The sequence below is a fragment of the Euprymna scolopes genome, chromosome 34 (assembly GCF_053919585.1).
Source record: "Euprymna scolopes isolate OS-2025 chromosome 34, ASM5391958v1, whole genome shotgun sequence".
Lineage (NCBI taxonomy): Eukaryota > Metazoa > Mollusca > Cephalopoda > Sepiida > Sepiolidae > Euprymna > Euprymna scolopes.
Window position 1 is genome coordinate 30,526,374 of NC_136515.1, and position 17,446 is coordinate 30,543,819.

The 17,446-nt window shown below is 30.0% G+C and overlaps 1 protein-coding gene and 1 pseudogene across 6 annotated transcripts in view; one reads left to right on the top strand and one right to left on the bottom strand.

The window, feature by feature from the left end:
• The first annotated feature begins 12,919 nt into the window (after positions 1 to 12,919).
• Positions 12,920 to 13,056, top strand: LOC145259336 (U2 spliceosomal RNA; annotated as a pseudogene).
• A 2,461-nt stretch (positions 13,057 to 15,517) lies between these two features.
• The window catches only part of LOC145259152 (centrosomal protein of 135 kDa-like), a 493,729-nt gene continuing 491,800 nt past the window's right edge, over positions 15,518 to 17,446 (bottom strand). For all 6 annotated transcript variants that reach the window (XM_080116863.1, XM_080116866.1, XM_080116865.1 and 3 more), the window contains one exon: positions 15,518 to 15,742. In XM_080116863.1, the coding sequence (XP_079972989.1) occupies positions 15,649 to 15,742 (94 nt within the window). In that variant the 3' untranslated portion in view covers positions 15,518 to 15,648. The remainder of the gene's footprint in view (positions 15,743 to 17,446) is intronic.

The window sequence follows — 17,446 nt, forward strand, 5'->3', positions numbered from 1 at the left end:
TGATATATGACATCATAAATAAAAACGTGAAAGAAAAAAAATCGATGGGCTGATTCTCAAAAGGTTGGCGAGAGGAGAGAATCAGATATAATTGGCCAGTCTGATTGGCTGGAAATACTCTCATCTCTTATTTTACTAATGTCCACCACCAAAATAAAACATAATTTTCTTATGAAGTTGGCACACATTAAAATACAGCCCCCCCCCACCACCACTTTTGTTGGGTTTTTTTTTGTTCATTAAAACAGAGTACATAGAAATAAAATCATAAAAAAGAAAATATTCAGAAAAAAATTGGTTGAATAATAAAAATAGAATCCATATGTTATAAAATCTATATTTAATTCAACCTCTTATTGAATTATATTAAGCAAAGGAATGTTTATTTGATAAAGATCGAAAATGAAATATTTTGGTAATTAGTAAGAGGGGCGAACTACAAAACCAATGGTAAACTTTAGTATTTTTCTTGTGTTTTGTGCATGTTACAACTTGCATGATTCAACACACATTTTTTTAATAGTATTATAACTCACGGAACATAGAAGTGGAAAAAAGTTTCCATTATCAGACGATCTCTAACATTTAATCTCGTTGACTAGTTAAGAAAAAAAATATTAAACATTCTTATAACACTAATAATCCCTAACAGTTTCCATAGAGTAATTTCTGGAATAATTAAAGACCACCTTATTGTAGCATGTAGGCGATTCATATAAAAATCATTCTCCAAGCTGAAGGAGACTTAAATAAAGCAACAAAATAAAACAATATGTATTTTCATCCTGCTTTGTAACGTCAATTAATCAAACTTAAAAATATGCACATATGAACAAAGATACTTTTAAAAAAATCAACATCTTTTTTGAGTCTGGCTATTTTGGTCTGTGATGTGAGTTGAGGCCTGCATATGTTGACAATATAAAATATAAAAATTGAACATCTATTCCACTATCTCTTATATCATTGACTTTGGCACTTGTGGCTGAAGACTATATTATTTATTTATCACATGCTTTCATGAAATAGCAATGAAGAAATGTTTGTTTTTTTTTAATGAAAATGTCTGAAACAAGTTTTTTTGATGTTTTATGTAAAATTTGGATGTATCTTGTCTGCACTTTTTTAAAAGAATGGCATAAAACGAAGTACAAAAAGTCGATTGTTGAGACATGGTTACCTGTAATCATACTACTCACTAAACGGAATATCAGATGCAGCAGTTTTTGTCAAAATTAAGGATGACAAATATGAGTAGAAAAAAGGCTAAAAACATTTTCTCCAACATATTCAAAAATATATACGACTTCATTCACATTATTAATGATCTCAATCAATATCAATGTTATGGAAAAATCTAAAAATCACCAAATTTTGAAATCAGTCATGTGGATTTGCAACTGCAAACAGAATTTTATCAACACTATAAGAATCTTGAAATAAGTATGAAATGATTTCACACTTATTTATATACGAATAAAAATTGTTTGAGATGTTCAACTAAAATATGTTACATTGTTAACAGATGTGCTGCCTTGCAGAAAGACGATTCACCGAAAAAAAAAAATGATGCAGAAAGACGATTCACCGAAAGAAAAATTCTAGAAATCCACGACAATTGCAAGGAGAGTGGAGTATTCAGATTTTTCTTGCTCCTTAGTTTTTTGTTTTTTTTTTGCAAGAAACAATAAATCATTAATTGAAAATCTTAAACAGATCTTTACAAAGTAATTCAACATTTTAAAGAAACCATTTGATACAATCTTTACTACATCCACTCATATTTTGAAAGATAAGAAAAATATGTTTTACTCATGTTTTAAAACTTCAATGATGAAATGAATTTTTAGTGAAAACATACTTTTTAGATTGTAAGATCATTTCTATCTCATTTCCATATTGTCAGTTCTCTTTACATTTTTCCATCGATTTTTTTTATATTTGATTAGATTGTTGCTGTTGTGTTGTATGACATCTTAACCATTGTTGAATCATTTTATGCTGAAACATGTTTTTTGATTGATTTGTAGATGAATTTCAATTTGAAGAAGTTGCTGTTAAATATAACACATGGTCTACCCCAGTTTTGGGGAGATGGGGGTATCATTGTAAATATATCTCATATACAAATTAATTTTGTTCATTTGTTTTTCTTTCTTTTCTGGTTAAGTAATACTTGTTCATAATGGAGGTAAGATATTGTTGAAATAATCTCAATCAGAGGTTCTTCTATAAAGTTACAGACAGAATATACAAAAGAGACATTTTGAGGGTTATAAAAAATAGATCAACAAGTTTATGGAAAGAGATCATCAAATTTTCTGTCATTTTAAAAATGTTTTTTAGCTTTTTTATGAAATGAAGAAATAGTATTTTAATAATAATAATAATAATAATAATAATTGAACACCCACAAACCGGCAGCAGTACTTGAAAATGAAAATCACAAAATCTTATGGGATATGGACATACAAACAGTTAAACCAACCCAAGCAAAAAGACTGGGTGTCATAAAAGAAAGAAAAGTCCTACCAGATTGTAGATCACAGAGTGAATATCAATAAGAGAGAGAAGTGGAGCAAATACAGGGAACTAGCCAGAGAGCTCAAAGGGATATGAAAGATGAAGAAAGTCAAGATAACACAATAATAAAATAATAAACTAATAAAAAAATGGGAAACATTGGAATTAGGGGAATGGCTGATAAGATACAATAGATAACATTAATGAAAACGGCTGAAATAATACCCCCCTCCCTTTTTTGCTTGGAAGTCACCTCTTGTTTCATGACATTCATTAAAAAGGAATGAGTCACACGTGCAAGCCGGACATATAGAAACTGCTATAGAAGTAAAACACAGAGAAACACCACATGGAATCATGAAAACTGAAAGTGTAAGTTATCCCCCCCCCCCCAAAAAAAAACCAATATCACACTAAATGGTCAAGGAGAGTGGAACGATTAAGGAGAAAAAGCACAAACCAGACTTCCACTGGATGGGTGCAAAGAGGACTGGGACTTTGGAAAGGCTTATTGCTATCCAAATTCCAGTGAAGATCAATGGTCACCACCAATGCGAAATCAATGGCAAACGGTTGTTATAATAATGCAAGTTAATCTGCAAAAGTTCTTGAAAGTTGAGAGTACTGAAAATCTGGGAAGACTTCAAAGAACACCATGGGTTGTTCTCAAAGAGAAGAAGAAGAAGAAGAAGAAGAAGAAATAATAATAATAATAATAATAATAATAATAATAATAATAATAATAATAATAATAATAATAATAACAACAACAACAACAACAACAATGATAATAATCATACATAATATCCAAAACTCCAGTGAAGAGCAATAGTTGCTACCGATGAGAAATCAATGGTAAATGGCTATTGCAATAATGCAAACTAATTTGCAAAGGTTATCGAAAGAGGTAGTGCATACAGGAAATCTGGGGAGACCTGTTGTCAACTCGAACTCTGAGAAACATCACAGGTTGTTCCCAAAGATAATTCCTTGATGATAGCCTGTGTGAAAATTCCCAGTGAGTAGTAGTATAATAATAATAATAATAATAATAATAATAATAATAATAATAATAATAATACCACCACCCCTTCTCTAAAAATAACAACAACAATAATAAATAATAAAATAATGCTAATAATAATAATGATAATGATGATAAATTTTAGATTTTGTTGTCTAAGTAGACTACAAGGTAAAAATCAAGACGACAAAAAAAAAAAACGAAATAAATTCAAGCAAATTGCCAAAGAACTCAAAGGAATATGGAACATAGATAAAATCAATATAATACCAATAAAATCAATATAATACCAATAAAATCAATATAATACCAATAAAATCAATATAATACCAATAAAATCAATATAATGCCAATAAAATCAATATAATACCAATAAAATCAATATAATACCAATAAAATCAATATAATGCCAATAAAATCAATATAATGCCAATAAAATCAATATAATACCAATAAAATCAATATAATACCAATAACTTTAGGAGCATTTGAAATAGTTGCAAAAAGCAACTGATAAGAGCAATCGTCGAATATAGAAACGAATCTGCATAAGTTACAAATGCTAAAAGTAACCACAGTTGTAACAGAAATAAAACAAAAATATTGAAAACACTATAAAAAAATTTTTTTTTTAAATATTGAAGACCTCAACCGAGGGAACTGAAACTGTAAAAAAATCTTATAAACTGAAAAGTTGTTGCACCAGCTTTGGCTTATATCACACAGTATAGTTGTGAAGAGCTAAGGAAAGACTGAAAAGAGAGAGTACTAACCAGACCTACATTGAAATGATGTGAAGAGTACTGGAATCTTAAGGAGGCTAATGGCCCCCCACCACTATTTCTTAAGGAGGCCAATAGCCATTCCCAGCAAGAAATCGATGTTAAACTGTTTTAGAGCAACAGACTAACTCCCTCCCAAATTTTCCTATGTAGATTGAAGCCACACTTTAAAAAAAATCGCCCCTTCTCATGTGCATGATATTATGAAAAACTTAGACACCTCTAAGACGTGTGGGCCTGATCTCTGCTATACTAATTAAGAAATGCTCAGTTGAGATAGCCCTCGTATTCTCCAAACTCTACAACAAAGTCCTTGCTGAATCTTACTTCCCTAATAGTTGGAAAACTGCCTCTGTGCTGCAAGAATTCTGGTGAAAAGACTCTCAATTATCGTCCTATCAGTCTCCTCCCCCTCTTTGTTAAATCTTTGAACCATTAATCCACCACCATATCTTCTCTCTGAAAAACAGTATGGATTTGGGCAATTTTGTTCTACTGCAGATATTTTAACGATCATCTCTGAATGAATATACCATGCACTGGATAAGGCGGGCGAAGCCAGGCCTGTAACCCTTGAATATCCAAGGCCTTTGATAAAGTTTGGCATGAAGCACTGCTAATGAAAATTTAATTATACAATATAACTGGACGAATACTAAATATAATTAGCTCCTTCTTAGACAATAGAACCATCCAGGTTGTTATTGATGGACGTACATCCAAGCAGTATAACATTAATGTGGGAGTGCCTCACGGGTCCATCCTTGGACCACTATAATTTCTGATATTCACCAATGACCTCTCTGATAATACTGTGTTCAAAATTGGTATATTTGCTGATGATACAATGCTTTATAACATGCATGAGGAAAGAACAGATGTACATAAATCTAACACAATGGCAGAATCGTTAGAAAATAACTTTCAGGCCGTAGTGGAATGTAAGTAGGTGGTAACATTTAATGCTAGTAAGACTAAGCTGCTCTCCTTTCAAACTACCAATAGTCATGACAAATAAAACCTAAGAATTCTTCCTTCAAACTACTCGGCTTAACATTCACAGGCAATATGAACTGGAACAAATACATTGAGAACATTGTGACGGCTGCTGTAAGGAAGGTGGTTTCCCTCTATCGTGCTAGAAGACTACTCACACCAAAGAGTATCCTGTACCTCTACAAATCCACCATTCGCCCATGTATGGAGTATTGTTGCCACATCCGGGATGGTGCATCTTTGGCTAGTCTCTTCCTCTTGGACAGGTTTCAAAGAAGAGCTTCCAATCTAATAGGTCAACTCCAACTCCTGTCCCATTATAACAATGTTGCATCGTTGTGCCTGTTTTACAAGTATTTTAATGAAATGTGCTCTGATGAACTCATTGCACTTGTGCCCCTTCGACGTACATACTTCCGACAAACCTGCTTAAGCAACAGAATCATACCCCTTCACTTTTAAGGTCCCTGAATGCCAGAAAGCTTTCTGCTCTAATAGCTTCTTCCCTCGAACAGCTAAACTTTGGAATTCCTTTTGGCTGCTTGCTTTCTTGACTGTACTGATATGCAGAAGTTTAAACATAATGTAAAATAAAAAAACATCTTGCTCATAGCACAGTCCCAAATAGTATCCCCTTACATCCAAGTGGCAATATGCTTTGTTTGGGGTGAATGCAAGTAAAAGGAAAATGGTTATCGAAAGATGTGGAAAGAACTGGGAATCTGAAGAAATTTGTTATCATTCAGATTCCAGGGAACACCACCAGTTATCATATGTGACCTGTATGAAAACGCTTAATAATAATAATAAGAAGAAGAAGCACTGTCAAATTGTAGATTTTACTGTCCCAGCAGACTACAGACTGAAGCTCAAAGAGACAAAAAAATGAAGCAAATATGTGGAACTTGCCAGAGAACTGAAAAGAATATGGAAGCTGAGGAAGATCAATATAATACCAATAATTAGGAACAATACCAAAGAATTTGGAAAGAAAATTAGGAGAAATCGGAATCAAGGGGAGGACTGAGACTATGCAATGAACAGTAATGCAGAAAACAGCTGAAATCTTAAGGAAAACCTCCGATTGCAGAATTTAATCAACTAACCAGTCATATAGAAAATACAACATAAGTAAAACAAAAATGCAATCAAGAAAACTGAAATTATAAAATTGTAGGTAGACTATTCCAAAAAAATTGTAGTGCCAGCATTAGCTAGCACCACATCAAATAGTCAAAAGGTCAAGGAGGATGGAAAGACTCAGGAGTGAAAAGCACTAACCAGACAAAAAAAAAAAAAAAATTAACCTAGATTTAAAACAGGTCAAGACACTAGATATCTACTCTAAATAGCACACACACAAGGGAGCGGGTCAACCGGAGGTCAACTAGGCCTTTTTCCTGTAAGTGCCTGCTCATTGGAAGGGTGCGGTGGATACTAGAAAGCTGATTTGCTAACAAAAAACTCAATAGAAGGTGCATGTATAAAAACGCGATACAACCACAAAATTCTTGCATAAACCTGAAGAATCCTAGAGTGGATGAAACGTGGAATATTCAATGTAGCTTAATCGCCATATATATTTTATAACTTACTATATATATATATATATATATATATATATATATATATATATATATATATATAGAGAGAGAGAGAGAGAGAGAGAGAGGGAGGGGGAAGATATTCTGCTCAGAGCAGTAAAAGAATGTGAAACCAAACTTGAGCTTTTTAATACATTTTTTAAATAAATTCTTGCTTTAGTCAGTGTCTTGCTACTGCAATATTGTATTACAATGAAATTTTTTATATCCACTTTTTCTAATTTTACAGTTGTTTTTATCAAAATAGTTCAATTTGTGATGAAAAAGATGCAGTTAAAAAGCATCAAACGATTTAAATAAAATGTAAAAAAATCATAAAATAATCACTTTTTTGGACAGTTTTTGTATTTGTCAGAAACGCCTTTAAAGCAACATTTTTAAATAATAAAAAAAAAACAACTTCAACTAAAAAAAATTACATTAACTTGACCACTGAATAATTATTTTTATTTATCATCTTCAAAAGTTTGAAAGTACAAGCTTACTTAAGTTTAAGTCGGCTAATCATCTCATTTACTTTTCCCCGCTTTAAAATGGGTCTTTTTTTAATTTGGTCCAATTTTAGCCCTCTTCTAAATAAAGGCTTTTTATTTTATTTTGGCTCAATTTAAATTAAAAGATTTGATCCAATTTTATTCTTTTATTCTTTCAGGATTTGCTTTTTTTTCATCAATGTTAGCTGGACTTTGCTGTACGTTATACATTTGTATGAGAAATCATCTTTGTTAACTACACAATTTTTCATGATTCTTTTTTGCAAAACAAATGAAATTATGCTTAAACTGCCAAATAGAACTACAATCTCAGATTTTGTTTTGATATGCTGTTAAAATATATGATTAATGTTTTGTTAAATTATGATAAAAACGAGATTTTTCCTTGAACAAATCATTCAAAGATTTTAATGCATTTCTAGTTTATATATATATATATATATATATATATATATATATATACAGTAAATCTTTATGAAATTAGTTGGATAAACTCTATAGTTTTGAAGGCATTTATAAATTGCAATTTCTTTGGTGTGTCATGTTTATGTTTGATGTTCCATTGCTAAACTTGAAAACTGAATGGCCACACATTAAGAACAGGCAAAGGTGTTGTTCAACCAAACATTTTGATAAAAAAAGGAAGAAACTCATTTTTATTAATTACTAGCTGTAAGCACCAGATGTTGCCCGGCAGTCTTTACTTTCATCTTTTTCGGTCTTTTTTTTTAAATTTGCCATTCATTATTTTTACAAAATCATTTTTAAATAGGATATTGGAAATTAAATTTTATTATTGTGTCATTTGGTCATTAAATTATTAATTGAACCAGATTGTTATAAAACTAATAATTATATGTTATAACTAATGTTGTTTTAATCTCTATAAAATTATTGGGTTTAAATAGCTTCCCAAAACTTGCACTCTGTAAAGATTTACTACTGATAATAAATTTGATAAATAATAATAAACTTGAAATATGTAAAAATTTACTAATAATTTTAAAGCCAGAAATTATTTTCTGTTTAATAGTTTATTAAAAATCAGAATTGCTGACATTTACAAAGAAATCAAAATGCATTCCGGTAGATTCTATTGCATAAGTTAATTTTGTTTTAAATAAGATTTGGAAAACTTGGTTTATTTTATGCTATTACCTTTTGGATTTCAATAAATAATCAAGCAACAGTAAATAAAATTATAATGTGTTAGTCATATGTTGGTGAGAAATACAGATACATGAGAAGCAATTAGGTTTTTTAAATAGTCAACTTACAGAAGATCTCTATTTGTTAATATTATGCTTAAACAGCAAAGATTCCTTTGTTAACTACAGTCTTAGTTTTCTTCTACTTATACACACGAACGTGTAAGCTTGTACTTTCAAAATTTTTAGTAAATTTAAAAAGAAAAAGAACTAAATAAAGCTTTAATGGTAATAATATATATTTTTAATTGTATAATTTAAAATATATATTATTACCATTAAAGCTTTATTTAGTTTTTTTTCTTTTTAAATTTACTAAAAATTTTGATTTAGTAAAAGTTAAGATGCCCCCACCCCAGTTTTTTTAACCTATTTCCAAGTAATTTTTATCCTATATCTTCAGTTTGTAGCTACTTCGCTTCTATATTTTAGTAAATATTTTATATATTTAAACTTAAAGATTTCCATTTTCTCGCTCAGACATAATTTACACAAATCATCTAAAAATGTACTCCTTAAAATTTTCCACTCAACTACTGGAGCATGTCCACTATCTTTAAATTTCTTCAAATTGTTAATCTTTATCAATGTTTTTTGTTATTATGCGATCATTTTTAAAGTTTAATACAGTTTTCCCTACGGATTATTTTTTGTTATTTGGATTTTCGAATATTTTGCTTTTCATGCAACAATTACTTAGTCTACAGTTGCATTTTTCCTCAGTTTTACTCTTCTTATTTCTCATTATATTTTCTTTTGTTTTTATTAATTCTTCTTATTATTTACTCACTAGGAGTTGTCACACAAGTTATTACTGAGTGGCTTCCGGGCCTTGATAAGTGGTGACCACCGTGTAAAAAAAAAAAAAAAAAAAATCTACAATAAAGCTGTGTAACTTACTTATCCTAAGAATATTTTTATACTATTACTAACATTTCTTCAGGTACTGAGCCCTGTTGAAGTGTGTGTGCGTATATATATATATATATATATATATATATATATATATATATATATATATATATATATATATATATATATATATATATATATATATATAATATTTACTATATATAATATTTACTTTATATAATACATTATTTTATAATATAGCATGTTCCAAAAGTCCTTATATCTGCTAAATTATGTTAGTAAAATGGAACTGGTATCATTTTAAAGCTAAATTCAATAATTGTTTTCATAAGTCTAATGATTTTTTTCATATTTTTTCAGGTGTTCAAGTGAACTTTGTGTTCAAGGTGATTTCCTCCTTGAATTTGCAAAAACTGGACACTTATTCATTTTGCACAAAATTCCAAAAAAAGAAGAACCAGAAAGAAAGTCCACATTGAAATGGCATCATAAATTTTTGAAGGATGGGTGTTTGTGCCCAGCTAAAAGAATCGGATGTCTCCTCAACTTTAGATAATATTGTTAAGCAAGTTCAAACTATCTTTGAGCAAATCATCCATAAATCATTCAGGAGAACCAGTAGGGAAATTCAGCTTCCTACACCAACTGTTTTGCGTGTCTTAACAAAACAACTGCATGAGACCTTACAGTTACAGTTTGACCAACAAATGTAGGATATTGATAAATGCTAGCTTGTCATGACTTTTGCACTACAATGCAAGAAAATTTGGAAAATGACGAATTTGATGATTGGCTTGTTTGTAGCTATGAAGGTGATCTTCTACATAAATGGTAAAATAAACATGTTTAATAGTCACAAGTGGAGTATTGAGAACTCACATGAAATTCTGTGACATTCCACAAAGGTGATCTTTTTGTGTTATGTCCAAGAAAGCTGTCTATGGACCATTTCTCTTTGGAGGAGAAACAGCCAATGGTAATATGTACCTTGTTATGTTGGAAAACTGGTTAATGGATAAGTTCAATAAGAAAGAGATTGACGACTTGATTTTCCAACAGGATGAGATGCCACTGTCAGACAGGTTCAGAACACAACATTACCAGACAGATGGCTTGAACAGTCTAGGTGAAGTGATCAGGTTTTCATACTCGTTTCTCAGGTCTCCATATTTCACACCTTGTAATTCTTTTTTGTACAGTTTATGAAAGGGGTGGTTTATATGCCTCTCCTTTCAAACGAAAAGAATGAATTAATGGCCCAAATAATGAAATTTGTTGTAACTATCAACAACGCAATGCTGAAATGTGTTCAATATGATTTGAACTATTGGCTTGATGTGTACTGTGTGATTAACAGTGCTCGCATTGAACAGCTTTAAACATGTCAAACTTTAGGTTAAATGCTTTCAGAATATGTGTAACCTGTTTTTATATCCTTAATAGTTTTGGAGATATTTAATGTCAAAATGTGTTGGAAACTTCTGGAACACCCTGTATTATGTATCTTGCATAAAAGTAAAATTACCACAAATGAAGATCCCACATAAACATTGAAACCTGTTGTACAAAATCTTGCTGCTCAACTCCCTACATAGTATCCCCGCAACTTATGTATCCGATAGTAGCCCCCTACATCAAAGTGGCACTGTGCCTTGTTTGGGGTGAAAAAAAAGCACTTTTAATTCTAGAATGTGCTCTTAACCACCTGATCAAATAGAGTGAAGCCAAATAAATCACAAAGAATTAAATAATCTTCATTGAAAGAAACTTGCTCAATCATGTCTACTCTTTAGTTTTGTAATTGAAATCTCAGTATTAGAAATATTGAACATGTTATATGATGAAGCAATTTTGAAAGTAGATACATTGTATTTAACACATTTTTTTCATTTATACAACACATGCACACTAATACATAACAGATATATACAAACATTAATTACATCAGATAGAAAAATACAGATTATGAAAAAGCAGACATGATTATATAAATTTTTTTTTGTAGAAAAAATGTAGTTTCTTGAACGTTATTCAGTCTAAGACTGTGCCTTCATTTCTCAGATCATAAAAGAGTGCATTCTGTATTTTTCAAAAGATCAATTTTAAGGATGCATAAGGTCCTTTAATTTAGGTTAATTATTCATTTATTATGGTAAAGAACTTCACCAATCAAGCAATTTTAAAGGTAAAAACCTTTTGACAATAAATCACTTTCAATAGAAAATGCTCAGCATTTTTATTAAGCAGAAAATACTGATTTTACTAATGTTATTATTTTACAATATTGTTATATATACATTTAAAACTTATAGAACATTTATCTTTAAAAAATTAAGGTGTTAAACTCACACTACTGCTCTGTTATAAATGTGAACCATTCTGCCTGCTACTGCCTGCCTGTCACTCAACCCACTACACGGAGGCACGTTTCTTTCCTGATTTTTTATGATGTTATAACACACATTGATTTTTGTTTGCTTATTTGATAACATCACATTTTTGTTTGCTTATTTGATAACATCACATTTTTGTTTGCTTATTTGATAACATCACATTTTTGTTTGCTTATTTGATAACATCACATTTTGGTTTAATAATAATAAGATAAGGGGGAGGGGCAGGAAATCTTTTCAAGAGTTGCCATGCCAAATTTGAAAACTTTGAAGCCACAAAATATAGTTTTTCATAATTAATAATTATTTTTAATTAAAATATTAAATTTATTTTTATTCGCGCGCAAGCGACTCTATAAGTCAGTCCGTCAGTCCGTCTGTCTGTTGGTCTGTCCATAACACTTTTGTACTTGGCCTTTTTGGTTAAGATCAAAGGTCTGTTGTTAATAGATGCTGTTCTTAGCTTTTTAAGTTTTTCTTGGCCTTTTGGCTAAGATCACACAAAGTAATTGTAAATATATTCTTTTTTGCAAAAACGCTGGGGGTTTTAATTAGTTAGTTTAGAGTCCACAGAGTGAATGAGGTATTGTGGTAAATGTTGCCGGTCAAGAGTAAAGTCCCTAAAGACTCCATTTTCACTGTAGTAACAAAGACCTGCAACACTCCCCCACCCAGATCTTAAAGGGCCTTGTGCCTAAATTTGTTTTGTAAATTTGAATTTTGCTTTTTATTAATTTTAATTTTACATTGAATTATTTTGATTGTAATTTTCATTTTCATGAAATAAATTATATATAAAGATCAAAGTGTAGTATCTTTTCTGGCAGATACTGCAAGCAAAGACCATATGTGGGGGCAACCTCACATATAATACCTTGGTCAATGTAGGGGCAGCCCTTCATACCAATTGTCACTATCCAGCTCCCCTACTCCCCGGAGAGTTGGTCCCCATTTCTCTTTCACTCCTCACATAAAAAATCGGCCTTGTGCCTAATTTGCTCGGTGGGGGAGCAAATAAATACAGCTTTTCTTGGCCTTTTGGCCAAGATCAAAGTGTAGTATCTGTTCTTACTACATGCTGTACTTATGTTTGTAACTTTGTGATATAAAGTGGGGGATCACTTTTCTGTATTAATTTAATGTAAAATGATCACCCACTTTACAACCAGTCAGTCTCAAAGACATTTAAGTCATTCTCCAGATCATTCAAGTTGTTTTTGAAGGATTCCGTTATTTTTTAAGCATTCAAGTCATTCTTAAGGCCATTCAATTCATCCTTAAGTTCATTTAAGTCATTCTAAGTCATTTACTTTTTATTTATTTAAGTCATTTCAGCCCATTTTTCGGTCATTTTAGTTTATCTTTAAGAATTTCATGTCAATCCTACATTCACGCATTCATTCATTAAACGAGAGCACGCGACTAATGGCTATCGACCTTGTTCAACTAAGAATTAAACTAATTTGATAATCCATTCTCTATTTGTAATTTTTTTTTCGTTTGATCTATGCAAAATGACTGTTTTTCACTTTGAATTTCTTAAAACTCCATTTCTTTAAATTAAGGTCTATTTCATCAATTCGTCTTTCAATTTTTCTTTTCTTTTTGTAATTGTCATTTGTTTGCTAATAAATCTTTCATCATATGCATTAGATAATAGAATTTTTAAATTTGGGTTAGAGATTTGATGTCATGGTACAATACAAACTATTTTTCTAGATGCATTGTGTTAAGGTACGGGTAGGATGGTGATGAAGGTTAAGGACTCCAGTTGATATGAAGGGGTTATAAAAATTTGCATTGGGTTGAAAGGGGGTACAATAAGAATAACATTTGTTTACAAACTTGCAATAAAATAAATAACTTTTTAATAATAAATGTCTGCCAGGGTTAATACCATTAAGAAAAAAAACATTGTATTGTGATAGTCAGCTAAATATTTTTTAAATGAATATACTGAATACATTTATGCTTTATTAAAAATTGTAGCAAATTATTTTTAAAACAATATTTTCTATCTTCTCACGATAAAAATAATTGTCAGCTAAATCATTAAAATGGATGTCACTTTTAGAAATATATTAATTTAAAATTGTACTGCCTTAGTCAATGTGACAAGAGAACTTGATTTCGGAAACAATTCATTTTGAAATGGGTAAAATTTGAATTTTGTACCTAAGTAACATAAGATCACAATCACCATCTTTACTGATTGGATGATTTTATTTTTTAATGCAGGTGAAAGGTGATTATATATATGTATGAACAAGAAATGCTGTTAGCATATTCATCATCATCATCATCATATTATTATTATTATTATTATTATTATTATAATTATTATTATAATAATAATAATAATAATAATAATAATAATTATAATAATAATAATAATAATAATAATAATAATAATAATAAAAAAAAAACAATGACTGTTATGTGCAAGACATTAAAATGGCTATTGCAATTATGCAAAGTGATCTGAAATGGTTACTAAAAGAAGCAATGAAATACTTGAAATCTAAGGATATATGTCACTCAGACTCCAGGGAATGCCAATGAGTGATCATTAGTAATAACTAGTGTGAGAACTCCTTGTGATGATGATACTTATTATGATAATAATAAAAAACAATGATGATGATCAATAACAATAGCAGCAGTAATAATACTAAAAAAGAAAGAAAAAATTGTTATCAAGAATATTGTGAATGGAAGGCTCACAACCATGTTTAAAAGAAAGGTACTCTAAATAAAAGAAAGGTACTTTAAATAAAAGAAAGGTACTTTAAATAAAAGAAAGGCATAAATAAAAGAAAGGCACTTTAAATAAAAGAAAGGCACTCTAAATAAAAGAAAGGTACTTTAAATAAAAGAAAGGCACTTTAAATAAAAGGAAGGCACTCTAAATAAAAGAAAGGTACTTTAAATAAAAGGAAGGCACTCTAAATAGAAAGGTACTCTAAATAAAAGGAAGGTACTTTAAATAAAAGAAAGGCACTTTAAATAAAAGAAAGGCACTTTAAATAAAAGGAAGGCACTCTAAATAAAAGAAAGGTACTTTAAATAAAAGAAAGGCACTTTAAATAAAAGGAAGGCACTCTAAATAAAAGAAAGGTACTTTAAATAAAAGAAAGGTACTTTAAATAAAAGAAAGGTACTTTAAATAAAAGAAAGGTACTTTAAATAAAAGAAAAGCACTCTAAATAAAAGAAAGGTACTTTAAATAAAAGAAAGGTACTTTAAATAAAAGAAAGGCACTCTAAATAAAAGAAAGGCACTTTAAATAAAAGAAAGGCACTCTAAATAAAAGAAAGGTACTTTAAATAAAAGAAAGGCACTTTAAATAAAAGGAAGGCACTCTAAATAAAAGAAAGGTACTTTAAATAAAAGGAAGGCACTCTAAATAGAAAGGTACTCTAAATAAAAGGAAGGTACTCTAAATAAAAGGAAGGCACTCTAAATAAAAGGAAGGCACTTTAAATAAAAGGAAGGCACTTTAAATAAAAGGAAGGCGCTCTAAATAAAAGAAAGGTACTCTAAATAAAAGAAAGGTACTCTAAATAAAAGGAACGCACTCTAAATAAAAGGAAGGCACTTTAAATAAAAGGAAGGCACTCTAAATAAAAGGAAGGCACTTTAATAAAAGAAAAGTGTAGGTGACTGGATTGAAATAATAGCAGAAATTATTCTCATCGAAAATCATCTTGAAATGTCTATGGCGTCTATCATCACATCATTTAGTCATTATTCAAACTGATCGGTGTCCGTCTTTTAATGGCACCCCGTTAGATTTGCTGACATCAGGTGAGTAACGGTTGACTGATGTATTGGGACTGATGTAGCTGGAAAAAAAAACAAGAAGATAAAAACAATAGTCAATAATTTATAGAGAGGTATTGATTTATAGAGAAGTACTGATTTTAAAAAGAAACAAAAATTATTTTTTTGTTTTGTTTGCATTAAGTTATAATCAAATCAAGCGAATACAAAACTCATTTTGAAAAGTCATTTTATTCCAAACATTGTTCAGGCAATTCAAGTTGTTTTTTTACAAGGTTGTTTTTTATTAGCATGATCCATAAAAATTCCATGGTTGATTTCTTTATACTATGTATATATAATATAATGTTAATATTTCCCTCAAAATGATATATACAGTTTAATAATATTAAGAAAATTTGCCTCTTCTTGCTGGAAAAGTAAATTAAATATTCTGTAGAATAAAAAAAAAAAAAACGAATCCCACTTTCCAAATTTATTTAAACTTTTAACAATTAAATTAATTAAACTTTTAAAATAAAAAGAATGCAAAGAATGCATTGACATATTTTGATTGTGGAACAATTAAAGTCCAACGTGAACAAGTTCTTATTGAACCGTCTCCCTAAGTAATCCAATTTACAAAATGTTTACTATGCTAAAATCACAATGACTAATATATACCTATTAACCCTTATCCTCGAGTGGCTTCTGGGCCTTGATAAGCGGTGATTCCCCCCCACACACATGAAAAAAATTTTTTTTTTAAATAAAGTAAAAAATTTTAACTTAATCCAACAAAGTTGGAATATTTTACTTTAATAACACCAATTAATTTTCAATTAAATTTTTGTTTGTAATTCATCTTGGTGGGGGTGCAAAGTAACAACTTGAATACAACCATGAAAAAGCTTATTGTACTGTTTAGGGTTTCAGAAATAATGATTTGTTTGTTAAATCAGCATATCAACCTTCTTTGGGTCATTAAATACTGTATACAAGATTTAAATTTTTGATACTTTCAGAATCGATTTTCGCTGGGTATATTCGGCCAATGTTTTGGTATAGTTTGTTATTTGATGGTTTTTATATTTTATGGTAAAGATTTGCTTGTTTTAAGAAATTTAGAATGGTTTTTAGGATTTTCTTTATCAAAGAGTTCTTTTAAACTTGTAGCCTTGTAGTAGTGTTGACGAATTCGTGTGAGATCATGACAGTCAAGTAAAAAGTGTTTCACTGTGTAAGGTTCGTGACATGGTATACATTTGGGGGGGTTCTTCACTTTTTAGTAGGTGGGAGTGAGTTCTGTATGTGTGTCCTATTCGGATACGTGATAAGACTACTTCTTCTTTACGTGATTTTCTGGTATCCAGAGGGTTTTTTTTTAAGTATAGGGGTAATTTGGAAGAGTTTGTTATTTTGGCAATTGTTCCAATTTTTTTGCCATTTCTTTGTGATAAAAATGTTTATTGAATGTTTGTAATCCCTATATGGGACCTTTATGTCGTTTATTTGTAGTTTTAAGGAATTTTTGGCCACCATGTCAGTTTTATCATTTCCACGGAAATCGTAGTGACTGGGAATCCAACAGAAGAAGAAAGTTTTGTATTGCATGATAGAATGGATCTTTTGTAAGAGTTTGATGAGTAGGGGATTGTTTAATTTTTGATTTTTTATTGCTTCTAATACTGATAATGAGTCTACAAATATTATAAATGTTTTGGAGTTTTGGTTTGTGATAATATCTAGAGCCAGGTTTATGGCTGTAATTTCTGCACTATAGATAG